This window comes from Taeniopygia guttata, chromosome 2 (assembly GCF_048771995.1).
Source record: "Taeniopygia guttata chromosome 2, bTaeGut7.mat, whole genome shotgun sequence".
In the NCBI taxonomy this organism is placed as follows: Eukaryota; Metazoa; Chordata; class Aves; order Passeriformes; family Estrildidae; genus Taeniopygia; species Taeniopygia guttata.
The window spans coordinates 31539107-31555720 of NC_133026.1; the positions used below are offsets into that span (position 1 = coordinate 31539107).

Genomic DNA, 16614 nt, shown 5'->3' on the forward strand with positions numbered 1-16614 from the left:
AGGAATAGATGTGAATAAATCCTGGTCCTACCAGATTATAATTGAAGTTTTGGTGTTGAAACCAGTACAAGTGCTACCATGTGGATCAAGGTATCCTATAGGTGAGAAGTTTGGAGGGATTCAACTTTGCAAGAAGTCTCAGTGGTTCCAGGACTTTCCAGCGCTTTTGAGACATGCCTTGTTTTTCCACTCTTCTATGTTCACCCTTCTCCATTTTGTTTTTTTTTTTTTTTTTACTTAATATCGTCTCCTGGCCTTTTCAAACCCTCTGCATCTCTACTACTCTTTATTCTGTGTTTCAAAATATGATTCTTCCTATAGACATGCTTCAGCCACTTGCACTCTCTGTGGCTCTAGTAGTCCAGTGTTTTCCTTCTGAATTCAATGCCAGAGAGATTACTAAAAGCTGATGCTTACCAGTGAAATACCTCTGCTTGCTAAGGTCTAGTAAGTTTTCTTTTTTTGTAAGTAATATCTTTCTTTTAACATTTCTTTGTGTCATCTTTCTTTTAGCAGATTTGTACTTCTTGTTGAAAACATTACACTGAAATCCAGAGTTGGAATATTTATTACTATGATCCCTGGATGTGCTGGTCAGACAGAACTACATGAGAACTTCAGCTTCCCCATTAATACTTAAATATGACAAAATTAAGACAAAATTTAGTTCAGCAGTGTATTTCTGGATGGGGAAAAAGAAGAAATATTTGGGTTGTTTTTTTTTTTTGTAGTAAAAAAGAGCTCTGAGGGACAAATTTGCTGGTTTGTAGCTGGCTTCAACCCAAAATTCAAGATCTTGTTTTTGCTAGTGTGTAACTTAACTAACGATTTTTAATGAGGAAATTGTTAAATTGTTTAGCAATAACATTATTACTTTGTGTTCCTTTAAAGATGAGATTTAATGACTTTTTTTTTCATTTATGTCATTAAATTTTCTGGTTTTTTGTTCTAAAAGTTTGAGCAGTTATATTTAGAAAAGAAAACCTCTAAAGGTAACCAAGCCTTCATATAAAGCACTAAAGCTCTCCAAAAAAATCAAAGAGCTTTGAAAAACGATGGCATTTTTAGCAATGGTTGTGTTGCACTTGGCTTCCAGACCCTGTACAGCTGCTGGCTGTGCCCCCAGTGGTCAGTGGCAAGTGACACCACTGCAGCCTCTGCCTGCTCTGAGTTTGGGCAGTACCTGTCTGCGTTTCTCAGATGCCTCTTTTGTGCAGCAGTGTTATGGAATATTAACAATCACCACTGCCTAATTAGCTCATTTTGCTTTGAACTAGGGTCCTTGACAGCTTTGATTGACACTCTTAATTGGGACTCTCTTGAGGTCTGTTTTTAAAAATGTTTGCACACATCAGGCATTTGATTTAGCTGACTTTTTCTTACCATGTTTAAATACTAATCTGTGCATTTGGATTATGGGCTTTTTTCCTTCCCTAGAACCTGTGCTATGGCTGTCCCTGACATTGAACTGGTCTCTGTAATAATGTTGGCTGCTGAAGGGTTCATTGATGCCTGTCTGTTAGCCAGGAAGTTCATCATGGTCTAACCTCTCTGCAGGGAGCTGCTCCCTGAACAGACAAGGGTTCTTTGGGTTTCTGGATTCAATACATACCCATTAGCACACACTCCATACCAGTGCAGCTGAATATTGCGTAATAGGAGGGATTTATGCATATTGTCTTATCTTGTATTTTAAAGACACTCTAAATCACATGTCCATCCTTAATAAATTGTCAGACATGCATTTGGGAAAAAATATCATTTCTTCTTACCTTTGGATGTTTGTAACTTGTTAGTTTTGCATTAAATAATTGTGTATCACCACTTCATATCAGGGATGACTGATTACATTGTGTTACTGTGTGGCACCCATGTAAATAACTATCTTTTGGAGAAGAGAATAACAGAGTATAAATTATTTTGAAAAATACATAGCATATTGTAATTGAATGAACACATCTTTAAACTTTCCACAGTAAAAGCAGGGACAACTTTTGAAAAAAAGGGGGAGGAAAAACATTTCTAAATAACTTAATTATTATACTAGAAAGAACCCATATTCAGAAATATTATCTTAAAAATGCAAACCCTAGAAACTGTATGATCTCTTCCCTGTGTGTATCCTGTTTTAATAATCTCCAGCTGTATAATTTTTGCAAGATGTTCCTAATATTCATTTTTATCAATGGAATTAGAGCTCGAAGAACCCTTCAGTTTTAAGCCATAAACTCACATAGCAGGCAGGGCCTTTATGAAATAAAAAACTTTTATTTTCATGCCTGCATAATTTTGAAATTATGTCTAAATATCCTGAAGATTTCCTGACACATTCTTGCAATTTTCTAGAGATAATGAAATTAAATTGTGCATATCTAAAGATAATTAATATTGTTTGCTTCACTAGAACTAGGATTCCTTGAGTCTAATGATTACTTTGTCCTGGAGGCATGTTCTGAATTGAAAGAAGTCATTTATGCCATTGTTTGCCACTTCAGTATTAATCATAGTGGCAATAATAATATTAACATTATTGTTTGAAGCAAAATCTAGAATGTTCTTCTTTGTTTACTTCTTAACTCTCATTTGGTTTACTTTTAATGGAAATGGGAGAAATCAAATACCTCTGAGAAAAAATTCTGGGCTTCTGCATAAAATATATAGCTGTTCAGAGAGTTCTGAGAGTGTTGCTCCAGTGTTGGGACTTTTAGAACTTTAAATGTACCTTTGGAGATCTAGGATCCTAGCCTATGGAAAGGATCCTCAGCCTGCTGCAGAACAGGGTTATCAGTCAGAGCATATGTTGTGAAGGGACTTTTGGATGTGTCATACCATGGCAAAGGAAGTCCTTGTACACTGGACAAGCCACACACCAGGCTGCTTTTAAGATGCATATCTTAACACCCTTTCAACAGCTTTCAGTCTTTAACACCCTTTCAGACAGCTAAAACAAACAAAAAAAAAAAAACAAACAAAAAAAATGGAAAAAAAAACAAACACAAGAAACAAAAAAAGAAAACACATACACACAAAAAAACTCACCTAAATCTAACCAAAATCTTATTAAGCGCAGTATATTCCTAAATTCTGTGGTTTCATTATCAACTCTGTTTAACTTCTTTGCCCAGATGTATCATTTCTAAAATATGCAAACTCCTTTTCAGTGCAATACAGATATTAGGCATCTTTATTACCTCATAATTTTTTTTTTCTTACTGATCATGAACTGTCCTGAATTTCGGAATTACTTTTTTTTTTTTTTTAATTATTCCTTGTGCTGTATTTAGTGCATTTAATTCACACTTACAGAGTTACCACTGTCATGGAAGAGGATAGAGGCATGGCATCTGTCAACTTCAACTGGTATATTTTTGAGTTGTGAATTTGCTTCTAGTTTTCTTGTTGTTTTGGGGTTGGTTTTGTTTGGGTTTTTTTTTGGGAGGGGGGAAGGGTTGTTTGTTTTTTCCCTTTTTTTTGTGTTGGGGGAATTGATAATACTAATAGGCTTTATTTATATTGGATTCCTAGGTGTGGCTGCAGAATATATTTTCAAACTTTGCCCAGCTGATAAGCAGTTAAGAATAGGGAACCAAATGCTGGAATACTGAAAATTAATTAGATATACAGATATCTAATTTAGCCTTTTATTTTTTTTAGTCAACCTTTAATAATGACCAAAAGCCACTGAAAGTCTACAAGTGAATAAAAATGTCTTGTTTTACTCTGTGTGTAAAATGATTATTTTCTTCATAAACATTGCCTCTTAGTTTTATTTCATGTGCTAGCATGACTAGTAAAAATGTTTTTGTAGGGCTGTTATGACAGGGAACTGAAGTCAGTTTTAGTAATTGCTGGGTCCCTGAAACAAGGAGACAAGAACAGACCTGAGGATTGGGTAAAATATGTTTCTGGTGTTTTGCCTTTGAATAAAAACAGACTCCTAAAAAAATTATTTAATGTTCTTGTGATACATTGTTTACCCTCCTTTTCCATGTGCTTATTTGAGCTTAAGAGACTTCAATTTGCATAAAATAGTGACAGATGATATCCCAATTTTCACAGGCGTGATCAGTGACCTGTTTCCGTCTCTGGATGTTCTGAGGATGAGGAACCTACCCTTTGAGCAGATGGTTAAACAATCTACCCTGGAGCTGTACTTGCAGCCAGAAGAGAACTTTATTCTCAAAGTAAATTAATTCATTGTCTTTAATTACTTCCCTTAAGATTTTTGATCAAGATAATTGCCAATGGGTTGGTTGTATTAGACACAAAGATTATTTTTGAGTCTGTTAAAGCACCGATAAAGTGTCTCTCAATGACTCAGTATTTCAAAGGCATTTCATCACAGCAGTAATACTCTTCAGTGTAATAAATATGTTCATAGGGAAATGTGTGTCCTGTTTGGAAAAGCTGTGTACAGTGACAATCTAGAGTGACAAAAACGTTTGTTTGTGCACAGTAGGAAGAATTTGTATTTGGTAGCAAATTCATTGTTGGTCAGATATTTATAGTGAGGTAAGAAGAGTAAGGGAACAAAAACATCTAAATAAGAAGGTGTGGATTTGGAATGTGCATGGCTACGTGTGACTTTTGTGTGCTCTGGCTTTTATGTGTGGTATAGTGCATGTTGTGCTATACATATTAAATGCATGCAGGTACATGTATGCATGCATGTATATTCACAAGAATTAGTTGCCCATAAGCTGAATCTAAGCAGTAATTTATATTAATTACAGAGAGGGTGAAAATGTAAAATATAGAAAAACTGGTTAGTATACAGACCAAATAAGGTATGTCTCAGGGTATTATGAACTTTACAATCAGCCTTCTACAGAGTATTTTGTTTCCTGCTAACTGGGTAAATCAGAAGACAAGAACTGAGGATCATTAACTTTTTCCTGTTAGGCTTAGGAAAATCAGAGTGAATACTCTTCACTAAAACAGAAATCTACAAGCAGCCAAGCTATTTCTATTCTGTGACTCATACAACTATTTCTTTGGAAGCAATGTATTACTTTAGGAGACTGACTGTATTTTTCTGAATTACAACTGTGCAACTGATTGCAGAATCCACTCTACTAATGCAGTGGCAAAATTGTGGTGACTGTTCTGTATCCTTGGATTTTCACAGTCCTGCTGGACTGTGTGGTCATCTGGCAGAATAGGATTTGTTCTCACTTGCTGAGGTAACTGCTTTAATTCCTTTGCACTAACTCTCTTAACATTTTCTGAGAGACTGTGCTGCTTGATGCAGCATTAGCTTTGCTGAGGCAAATCTACCAAGAAATTGCAAGCTTATTTTTTCTTATTAAAAGGAATAAGAATGAGGAGGGAGAAAAAATCTTGTAAATAATTGTGTCTCTGTGATAAGAACTACAACAGGAGAGGAGATGTGCTCACTGTGGGTCGTGTCTGTGTGGTAGGATGCTCAGCTGGAGGGGCAGCCAGCAGTGTGTTTGTCAGTGGAATTGCAGGGAATGGAGAGGGTAAGGTAACTTCCTTGCAATGCAGCATGTTTTCCATCTCACCTTGTAAAGAAACTGCCACAGCTCTTGCATAAAAAATTCTTCATGCTGCCTTTGCCTGAGGCTGCAGGGTAATAACACACTGCTGAGGCCACTTGGTCAGCCGCATGATGAGCAATAGAAAGCTCAAATGTTGCAAGCAAATTCTACATTTTATGTGTCTTTTCCATGTCCCAAAGGACAGTTAATCATGACATGGAGTAATGAACATTCAATTTGACAGACAGACTAAGTAAAACTTTGTTCTGGAAGGAGAAGCAAGATGTTTTAATTAGACTTCTAGACAGACATCATGAAATTTCCTGACAACACACTAGACAAATAATTCTAACACATAATGCTTGCCTATTTATGCTACTAAATGTTGGTAGCTGCATAGATTTTCTTCTCCATTTAACATTTTCTATTAAAATTGAGTGCAGAATATGTCTATTTCAGACTGGAAATCTCCTTTCCTATCCTTAGGCTTAATGGAAATTTGGGACTAAACTAGCACACAGACCAGAGTAAATTAATGTAAACTGTTGGCTGAGTGCAGGGATTCGGTCAGAGATCCAGTTCAGAAAGAAGTCTAAAATTCCTACTATATGAAAATGGTGTCACTAACATTCACTCTGCTCCTTCCCTTCAGGTTCTGAAAGTTCTTCATCACATATATGCGAACACAAAATAAATGCCCATTAATTAACTTAATGCAGAAGTTCCGACAGATGATGAACTCTGTGGTTTTATACACCAGGAGATCTGAGTGTGGAAAGATGGCAAGAAACACATGTTTTTGCTAGGGTGTCATTCTCCATCCAAAATAGACAATACCAGAATTCAGACAACATGTAAATGATAGAATTCTTCCATTTTTCTGAGGTTTTGATGCAACGAGACATGGCTGCACAGCACTGGAGGTTCTGGAAAGGCTGGAGGGCACGGCAGGATGCTGGTAGACACAGCAGGATGCTGGTAGACAGAAAGTATTAGCCTGCACAATTCTGATCCAGTTGTCTTGAAGGGCCTGTTATTTTCTTCCCGGACCCACAGTATCTCCCATATCATGAAGACTAAACGCCAGTTCTCCTGTAATCAAAACAGAAATAGGTCATTGTTGCATAAAATGCAGCATTTTGCTGTATTGAATGTTCACTGAATTTTTTGTTATTTTAAATAACCACCTAATAAACACACGAAGGAGGAAAACATGGGTTGGATGTTACAAAGTTTCTTGTTTCAGTGAAGTGTCATCTTCTGAAGTTTTAATTGCAGTACAATGTTGTTTAAGCACTTAAGTGATAAGATTATATTGAAATATAATTTGCAGTTCTCCTGTTGTCTCCTCTGAGAAGACAAGCCAATGTTACCCATGAGGGGCCAAAAAGGTTTGTTTTAAATAGGGATATAGATCCTGTGTAGACTGAGTCCCTAACACTGTTATGGATGCTAACAAGGTGAGCCACTGAGACACAGTTACAGTGGCTTTCCCTTTACCTGTTTTCCCATTTTTCTGAAGACAGCTTTGCAGAGTTGCATTCCTTTTTCTTTTATTCTTATAATTTCTTTGGTTTTCACTATTGCTATGTAATATTTAAAATCTAATTAACACTTTGTCTTGACTGTTTGGCACAGAAAAGAGCCTTAAATTAGCCTATGGATACTGTAATGATGATTGTGCCCCTAGATGTGAGCTGATGTAACTCAAGATATCAATGATGAGATTATTGAAACTGGTATTTGGAAAGTCTCTCAGTAAAATAGACTTAAAATTCCATTATTGAAGTCCTTGCATCGCTGTACTTTTGTGATGCCTTAAGTTTTAGCTTTTATATTTTTCAGATTCTGTGCTGCTTTTGTGTGTGGTTCTGAGCTTCACATTGAGGGATGGTAAGCTCTCTTCATAGAGTAGCTAGACAAAACAATTCCATTCCTAGCTTGGGACCAAGGACAACCAATTTTGGGCCCAAGAGCATAAACAATAGTGGAATGAAGAGAGAAAAGCAAGGATGGAACTTCATAACCTAAAGTTATAATTGGACAATTAAATCCAATATGCTAATGGACCATAACGTATAGAAGTGTGACACTTTGTGACTAGTCATCCATTTTGTGACCATTTTGGGTCCATCTTGGGTGTAGTCCTGGCTGGGTTCTTGAACTGCCCAAGGTGTGTCCATTAAGGCCTTTTAATAAATACCTACTTTATTCTTTAACTCTGTCTAGCTTCTGTTCTAGGTCCGCCTTCACAAGGCATTGATGGAAGGTTAATGTCAGAAATCTAAATCAGTCAGTCTAAGCACAGTAGGATACAGACTTCTTTCCTTCTTATTGATTATACAGCTAAGCCAATTTTGTGGGCTCTCTGAAATGCTGTAATGTAATGAAATCCAAATCTAAGATCTAAATGTAATCATTGGAAAGTGATTGGAGTTTTATGCTTTCCTGTCTTAGAAACTTCAACCGTAGTAATCCTCTGGTTACTCAGCAAGGGGCCTGGTGGGGTGAGCCATATAATCTAACTTTATCTGAGAAACAGGAAGTGGCTTTTTCAAGAAACATTTTGGAGCACCTAAATTTAGACTCCTGCTCTGAATCATCTTCTGATTATTTCCATTGACCTTGAGAGAGATTTTCCCCTCCTCTGCTTTTGTCTGCTTTCAGGAGAACTAACATCAGCAAAGCACACTAGCCACCTTTTAAATCAGTTAAACTCTAACAAACTCATACTAGATCAAGTAAAACCATTTGAATTTGTCACCCTCTGTGATTCTGGTACAAAATCTGTAAGGCATGTTCAGAGTTTGTTTATTTTGTTTAAGGAATAGTGTATGCATTGTGTTGCAGATAATCCTCTTTGGGGCTGTAATAAACATGATTGCCTTGATCATGTTCCTGTTAAATGGCATATCTTAACTTTCTTTTGCTGAAAAGTTTACTGATGATTCCTAGGCTGTGACCCTGACAGAGTCATAGGCACACATTCTTTGCTTGTAAATGTGGCTGCTATTTGAGGTACACCTTTAAGAGCTGCTGCCCCAGCTACAATACCCAATTACCCAAAACCCCAGGACCCGGAGTAGAAGCTGTAAGTATCTGATGATATTAGTTGGCATTTTAAACATCCAGTTTGAAGATTAATTGGAACAAACTCCATTATTTATACTAAGTCTTCCTTCTGAATTTTTATTCTCTTAATTTATTATTTATTTGGTGGCCACATATATCCTCAAATAGACATTTCAGAGAATTTTGTCATCAGTCGAGTTTTTCTTCTCTTACATGTATTGCTTAATCAGAGCAGTAGTGTGGAGGGCTGAGCCTGGTTGAATGTCAGGTGCCCACCAAGCCACTGCTGCTCCCCCTCATCAGCTGGACAGTGGAGAGAAAAATATGATGAAAAGACTCTTGGGTCAAGACAAAGACGGGGGAATCAAATACTCAGCACACTGTCATAGGCATAACAGACTCAACTTGGGGAAATTAGTTTTATTTATTGCCAATCAAATCAGAGTAGGGTAGTGTCAAAAAAACCCCAAAAATCTTAAAAATACCTTCCTTGCACTCCTCCCTCCTTCCCAATTCAGCTTCACTCCCAGTTTTCTCTCCCTTCTTCATCCCATTAGCACAGGGGGATGGGAAATGGGGCTGGAGTCAGCTCATGCGTTCTCTGCTCCTCCTTCCCTCTCAGGGGAAGTACTCCTCACACTGTTCCCCTGCTCCTTCACAGGGTGCCTCCCATGGCAGACAGGCCTCCATGAACTTTTCCAGTTTGAGTCCTTTCCTCGGGCTACAAATCTTCATAAACTGCTCCAGCGTGGGCTCCTCTCTATTCAGGTTCACAGGCCCTCCCAGAAATCTGCCCTACCACAGGCTTTCAGCACAGGATTTCAGTCTCTTTGGGGCATCTACCAACTTCTGTGTGGGGTACCTTTTATCCATAGTAAGAGAAACTCAGGCTCCAAGTAAATTTAAATCATTGAAAATAATGCTCACAGCAGCTGTGCACAGTAAAGTAAAGCCTTAACATTTTCCTATGGCCACATTTATGCACAGAAAATTTTTTTGCCAGCTAAATTAGCTTCACACAAACAATGTGTAAAATGAGATCTAGAGGAAGCAAACCACTTCATCACCCTTCTATGAGGCTTTTGAACAATTTATAAAGTTAGAGTTGTATTTGTGGAAGACAAATTGTAGAAGGTGTAATAGGATGATATATACTTGTCAGTGGAGGATGGAAAACTTGAGCTGTAGTTGTAATCACCTCAGTTTGAAGGTATGGTTATTTTTGCACTTTTTTTCAGTATATTCTGCATAGGATATTCTCAAGTGATTAATGGTGTTTTGATTGCATTAAATTGCATTGTACATCTTTTTAATGCTTAGGTGAGTAGGAATTTTCCTGGGGAGATTAGAAGTCTATGGACGTAGAAACATGTATCTGATGTTCTACTCCATTATCAACTCTGCTGTTGTCTCTGAGGGTTAGTAATTGACAGGAAAATACAGAGCTTGGAAAAGAAATATTTATCAGGTAATTGAAGAGCTTTAAAAAGATTTATCAGACAAGCAAGCTTTTAGGGGCTCATAGTAAGTAAAGCTGTTTATTGCCAGCTCTCTGTCCAAATAGTTTTAGGTAAGTTGAAAGCCAGGCCAAAAATTAAATTGAAATAATTGAGAAATTAATCCTCCATCTTTCACCAGAAAGATGTACACCTACATCTTTCACCAGTCTTTGCTTCTCTAATGGTTATAGGGAGACTGGTGTTCTGTAAAGCCTGAGGTGGAACAAACGCACTCCAGCTACAACTGGATTTCGAAAGCTTCCTATTAGAAGAAGTTAAATAAAAATTTTCAAGTAGAAATACTATGTAAAAGGTAAAGCAGTTTATTTTATCAATTCTTTGAGAGTAAAAGAATGATATATCCTGCTTCATCACTTTTTAGAATTTATCCCTAGCCAGAGAGAGAGACAGAAATTACAGTTTGCTTTTAAAAGTGATGTGATGTGCAAGTGTTTGATGAGCTTTTTTTTTCCTTTTCAATTTTAGTCAATCTTTGTTGTACCCATTTTAGACTGTACATCTCCAGTACTTCATTGATTTACTTGTAATAAAAGGCAAAACATTCTTACTTGTTGGAAGTGCTGGAGTAGGAAAAGCAGTATTTATAGGTAATAGGCTTGGTACTGTCTCTGAAGACAACTCCAGACCAACAATTCATTCAAATACCATGCAACATCAGCATTGCTCCAGAGTACATTCCATACAGATGTGAGAAACTTATCTTCCCTCAACAGCAGCGGTAAAATATTTTCCAGTTATTACAGTGTTATCACAACTATTGGCTACTGCTCTTGCCAGGGCCTTGGCAAAGTTCATTGCTTTGCAAGCTGGAAAACTTTGAAAGTTGTGGCAGGTAAGGGGAAAGGAGAAGGATGAAACTGCTTGGTGCAAACTGGAACTGACACTGTGATCCCACAAGTTGCTGTCTGACTGCAGATGAGAAATTTGGCTTTACCTCAGTTCACATGAAGCCTTGAGCCAGCTTTGGCCTAGCCTGGGTGTCTCAGCATGGTACCTGTAGGTTTACCAAAATGGACAGTCAGAAGTTGAGTGTACTTTGCCAGGTACTATAAAACATCCAAGGAGGGTCAATCCTTGCCTGGTGGAGTTTGGAGTCTGTGGATGAGATGGATGCAGATCAAATGAAATGTTAATATAACCCACAAATGAGAGGGCTGTAGGTCGGCCAAAACTGTTATACTGGTGGTAGATTTTGGAACAAGAGGAGTCTGACAGTCAAAGCAAAATAGGCTCATAAAAGCTATCTGTTTTGGTCTTTGTGAAGAAGACGATCAAGGGAGAGCCCAGCTGCTAGTGGATATACCCTCTTTGCCATCCATTTTTTTTTATCCTTCTTGTAACTTGAACAGGAAACAACTATACAAAAAAAAAAACTATGTGCCATCTTTGCTGTACAATTTTTTATGCCATAAAAAGCACTAGTGAAGTAAGTTAATACACTGGCTTGTCCTTTTAAATGTCTGGGAAAGATACGAAAAAAAGAATTTTCAGTTTTAAAAATGTTCTATGATTTTAGAAGGGTTCAGATAAAATCTTTAGAAGCATTTAAATGTGTTTGGTGTGTAATTTAACTGTTTTTGCAATCAGTTGCATAATTTTCCAGCCCATCTTCATTGCTGCTAATGGATTACATTTTCACTAGGTGTAAAAAAGTAGGTATAAATCCACAAATCTTAATTGAATAAGCTTTTACCCTGTTTTCTCTTTCATGTCTTGTGTTAATTTCTTCTGTATTCACATCAGATAAGCAAAGACCATTTTGTCTTCTTTGTACATTAGTTCATTCTTTGAAGTGTTTCCAAATTCATGTTAACATAGAATCCTGCATTAACAGAACTAAATCACCTTTTTGCCCATCAAAATGAATGGAAAGATTAGGAGAAAAGAAATTTGCTGTGCGTCAGAGTGAGATCATGAGTTGTTGTAAACTGTCACAGTTCCTATAATGGGGAATCAGCCTTAAAAGGCTTTCAGAAATTGCTCTGATCAGGGAAGGATTTTTCAGCTAATGACTGCCATTCCAGTAGCAACCATGGCCGTGGCTCTAGAGTACAAAAGCACAACACTTTCCATTGCAAAGAGAAGCTGATGAAAGGAGCTTCTGGGCAGCAAAGGCTGTGTATCCTTCTTGCAGGAAACTTCTTAAATAAACCAAAGATGTGAAGTCAGCATCACAGGGGCTTGTTTCTCCAAGTGTGTTACACCCACCTACAGTCCCATGGCATAAAATTTGAGAGTTTATGAACCTTTAACGATTTGCTGCGAAATTTTAGAGTATTCCTTCATATTTTAGGTTCATATTCTAAACCATCCACTGCTTCTTCTAAGAAAAATTAAGCCATGTTCAAAGCAGTGAACTCATCTCATTGTCTGCAGCTCTTCCTTCTGTCCACTGCTTTTGAGCCAAGTTCCTCTTGTTAAATGCTCTTCTACCAGGCAAACTGCATGACAATCCAGAAACAAGTAAATTGTGTTCCCATTCCATTGCCTTTACAGCATTGTCTCAGTGAGCAGTGATGGAATGATTTTGTACTGTCATGTGTAGATCAAAATGACGGCCTCTTACATTATTTTTGTGTGTACCAATATTTCTTCCTGGTAAATGCATTCAAGTGATACACTGAAGTACCTTCATGAGTCTTAAGCCATCACTCCAAGCAATTATTTGGAACAGTCAAATTGTGTATGGTTTCCATAATGGAAAGCAAATTGCACAAATGAGCACTATTAATTGTTAGTTCATAAAAAGGAGCTTAAGAGATGAACTTGTTGAAGTACAGTGATTCACTACTGTACATTGCTATGTTCTTTCCATAGTTCAGAGGTTAAAAGATTTTTCTTACAGATCATATCACTTTTAATCTGCAGCATTTTCTGTCAGTTCTCATCTTATCTGTAGCCACATAACATTTTTTGAGGTATCTGCTAGAGTGGGTGAGATTAGCATGTAGTGTAGGGTTTTATTTAGCATTCCCCAAGGCATATGACTCACCCGCTCTGCCTCTAGAACAGCAGCAAATTTGAAAATGTTGCTTGATGGAGGCATGTTCTGATGCAAACTAACATTGGTACATTAATTCTGGGGTCCTCAATAATACTTAAGTCTGAAACACTGCCACAGAGAACAAAAATGTGCAAGTGTTCATAATTGTGGACATTATTTAAAATTTAGATCAAGAGGGGTGATTCCTAGTTTGAGGTTTAAAATTATGGGTACACATTGAGCTAAAAGAACAAAATTGTCTTTTATATATTTAAGATACTTAAAGCCTTTATATGCACATCATTTCAGCAAGTTTTTTCCCTTCTAGGGTAGGAAAGCAGGGTAAGTACAGCCACAGCTTTTGCCCTCAGAATTTATGATCGTCCAATTGCAAATATGTTGAGGTTCTTCATTTCTGTCCTGTCTTCCAGCACACCTTCACTCTTTAACTTTTTGTTTTACTTCTCCAGTCAATAACCATACTTTCAGCTGACTGTGACTAGACAGAAATGGCCTTGGATGCATTTTTCACCTTCATTGAGTTCACCAATCAAAAAAAGTGTTGAGGTTTGCAGATGGTTCATTTCACTGAAAAATCTGCGACGATACTGCCATAGTCCTACTGGAAACTGCTTGCAGTGATGTATTTGCTTATTCTGCTTTGCCCAAGGCACTAATAAGTCTGCTGCCAGTCAGGAGAGTGGCAGTGCTGGGATGTCCAGCCTTCAGTTATCCTTGTACAAGTCCTGTTTCCATTTCCTACAACCTCTCATGAACATATTTCCTTTTTTAAATAAGCAAGACAAGTTCAAAACCTTATACTTACGTTTCACTCTTATTTTGCCCAACCCAAAGTATTTGAACACACTGTGCAATAGAAAAAAAATTTTAAATCTGTAGTCGACACTTTTTCCTCTTCTGCTTATTATACATGGAACTGATAATTATTTTTTTCATTTTTTTTTAATATATATAGGCATTTCTTATTGACAAATATGAAAGTATTATTAAATTCTGGCTTTTGTCATCTCAAAATCAATAGCAGGTGTATCCCAAATTCATTACATTATTGAATGGACAAAAAAAATCTGGGTTAGATGTACAAAACTTTTGAGAAATCTTTTTCCTCTTGCCCAACTGTATTGAGTTTGCATTAAATGCTCTGCTGTGCTGTAAGGATTTTAACCACTGTATTTCCTAAATGTTCCATAACCCTCTTTGGTTCAAATCCCAGCTCTGAGACAGAGAATTTAGGCTGCTTGTTGAAGATCAGAGCCTCAGTCACTATGACAATACTGAAGTTTTCCTTGAAGTCCACCTATTACTGTGGTTTATTTTTTGCAGAATACTTTCTGTGATGATTTGAACAACAAAAATATGTGACCTAAGAAGGAATATTGTTAGTTTTCCAGTCCTGCTTTGATAAATTCCTGGTGATTTCCGCAGGTTTTTGTTTCCATGCACAAAATTAAAAGAGTGCAATTAGAAATCAAACTAATGTAGATGATGAATCCTGTCATATGTATCTGTGGAATACTTCACTAAGTGACAAGACTGAGGATCACATCATACCAGAGTTCTGCATTCTAATAATGCTTAATAAAAGTTGTTTTTATTTTATATGCTTTCAACATGACTTAGCAATTTTCTGCAGCTATTTTTTCTCTTACACATCTAAGGGAAGCAGTGCAATTGGTTAAAAATTGTATAAACTCAAAGTTTATGTCTCAATATTTTGCATTTTGATGAATACATAAGGGTCTTTGAGTTAGTTTTTTCACAGTTGTAGTAAATTTGTAACCTGATGGTCTGCATCGACCATCGTGTAAGCACCTCATTTTGGGGAATAAACTGAAATTTAGTATAATCACCTTAATATTCCTTTGTCTGGGAGATGTTTTTGCATTCAATTCCAGAATAATGTCCTGATTAAATTATATCTATCCTTCATATTTTTGTACTTTAGGTATTTTGGTAAAGACCTTATTTAATCCTTCCCAGGAGAAGGAGAAAATAATCAACTCACTGATTAATTTTGTGAGTGTCAAGATACCTGGGGATTTCACCTTTAAAGCATTTCAGTTTCAAAGGATGCAGATGGATATGCTGTGAAACTTTCAAAAGCTGTGAAGTAGTCAATCAACTAAATCAGCAAGACTTTTATGGAATTCAGAATTACAGGGTGATATGTTCTCAAAGATTATCTGTGAGTTTCAATGATTGCTACGGACTTCAATACTTAAAAAAAAAACCCAAAAAAACTACAACCTTGTACATGGAGAAATGTTCCATAAATTTCAGCCAGCATGATTTTGAATTCTTGATTTTGTTTAATTTCAGTTTTGTTTCATATGGTAATAATTTTTGTGCCTTAGTTTATATTTCAGGGATGTTTGGAAAAAAACCTGAAGAACATGGTCATACATATGTTCCAGTAAAAGAATTATAAACATTTCTATTTTATTAGTGATTTGAATATGCCTGAAGTGGATAGATATGAAATTGTTCAGCCTCATGATTTGACAGCATATTGATTATGGACACTGGTGAGCATTTCCTTCTTAATGTTATGGTATAACTTTTGTGCTGTGGTCCATGATGGCAACCATAAACCACAGAGAAAAGAGAAAGCTTCAGAATTAGTTGATTAAAGAGAAAAGCATATGTTTCTGAGAGGTTATCAACTCTTTTAGAAAAGAAAAGCAGAAAATGAAGGGGCTTTGGAGTCTTGGAAGGAAAGTGTCCTTCAGCTGCTTTTGATGAAGCTGCTGGATATTGGCCCCACTGATTGTCTACAGAGAGCAGGAATGGCTGAGATACAGAAACTGATTCCCTAAATTGCAGGTGTTTAGCCTCTAACCCTCTATGTTTTCTTCACCTGTAAGGACAATAATTTCTTCACTTGTAAAGACAGGTGAACAGTCTTTTTCTGCCATGAGAATAAAAGCATAGAAGATGAATACTGAAAGTAATTCAGTTGCTTTGGGAAATTCAACTGAATCAGAGAATCTCAGAACTAGAGTAGGTGACAACCTTCTTAATTTCCAAATGACAATTTAAATTTTTTGGCAATTAAAATATATTGTATTCCTTCACCAGAACCCGTGTAAATATAAAGTTTCCAGTCCAAAATCAACTGATTAGTGTTTTAGTTCATTTTGTTACAGGAAGACCAGTATTTTGGGTAAATACTTCACTGTTATCATAAATACGTATTAGATTCTTGTTCAGATGTCGTGTCTTCATGTCATCTTATATGACATGAAGAAAATACGTGACTTACAAAGAGAACATTTTGAATGATCTGTAGTGTTCTTGCATCTTTTAATGCAGATGAATTGTATAAATTTTTTCACTTGGTCATACTTCATCCCATGAAGGAATGACACCAAGTATCAGCTTAATATCTTGTTAAGGAACAAGATATAAAGAGGGAAAAAAAAGGAAGTGACTACTCAAACCTGAAATATCTCTGGCTTGGAGAAATCAGTCAGTTCTAACTTGGTGACATGAAAAGCTAACATCTCAGTACTCTCCT

The 16614-nt window shown here is 36.6% G+C and overlaps 1 protein-coding gene across 10 annotated transcripts in view; it reads left to right on the forward strand.

Annotated features, from left to right (window-relative positions):
- The window catches only part of DNAH11 (dynein axonemal heavy chain 11), a 138057-nt gene that overhangs the window by 34605 nt on the left and 86838 nt on the right, over window positions 1-16614 (forward strand). The window contains exons 6-8 of one of the 10 annotated variants that reach the window (XM_072925599.1): window positions 3307-3360; window positions 4060-4184; window positions 15464-15622. The exons of 5 other annotated variants lie outside the window; for them this stretch is intronic. In XM_072925599.1, the coding sequence (XP_072781700.1) occupies window positions 3307-3360; window positions 4060-4072 (67 nt within the window). In that variant the 3' untranslated portion in view covers window positions 4073-4184; window positions 15464-15622. Of the gene's footprint in view, window positions 1-2; window positions 102-513; window positions 2972-3306; window positions 3361-4059; window positions 4185-15463; window positions 15623-16614 lie in introns of those variants that run through there. 4 more of the 10 variants (XM_072925598.1, XM_072925600.1, XM_072925609.1 and 1 more) reach the window with 4 other exon arrangements.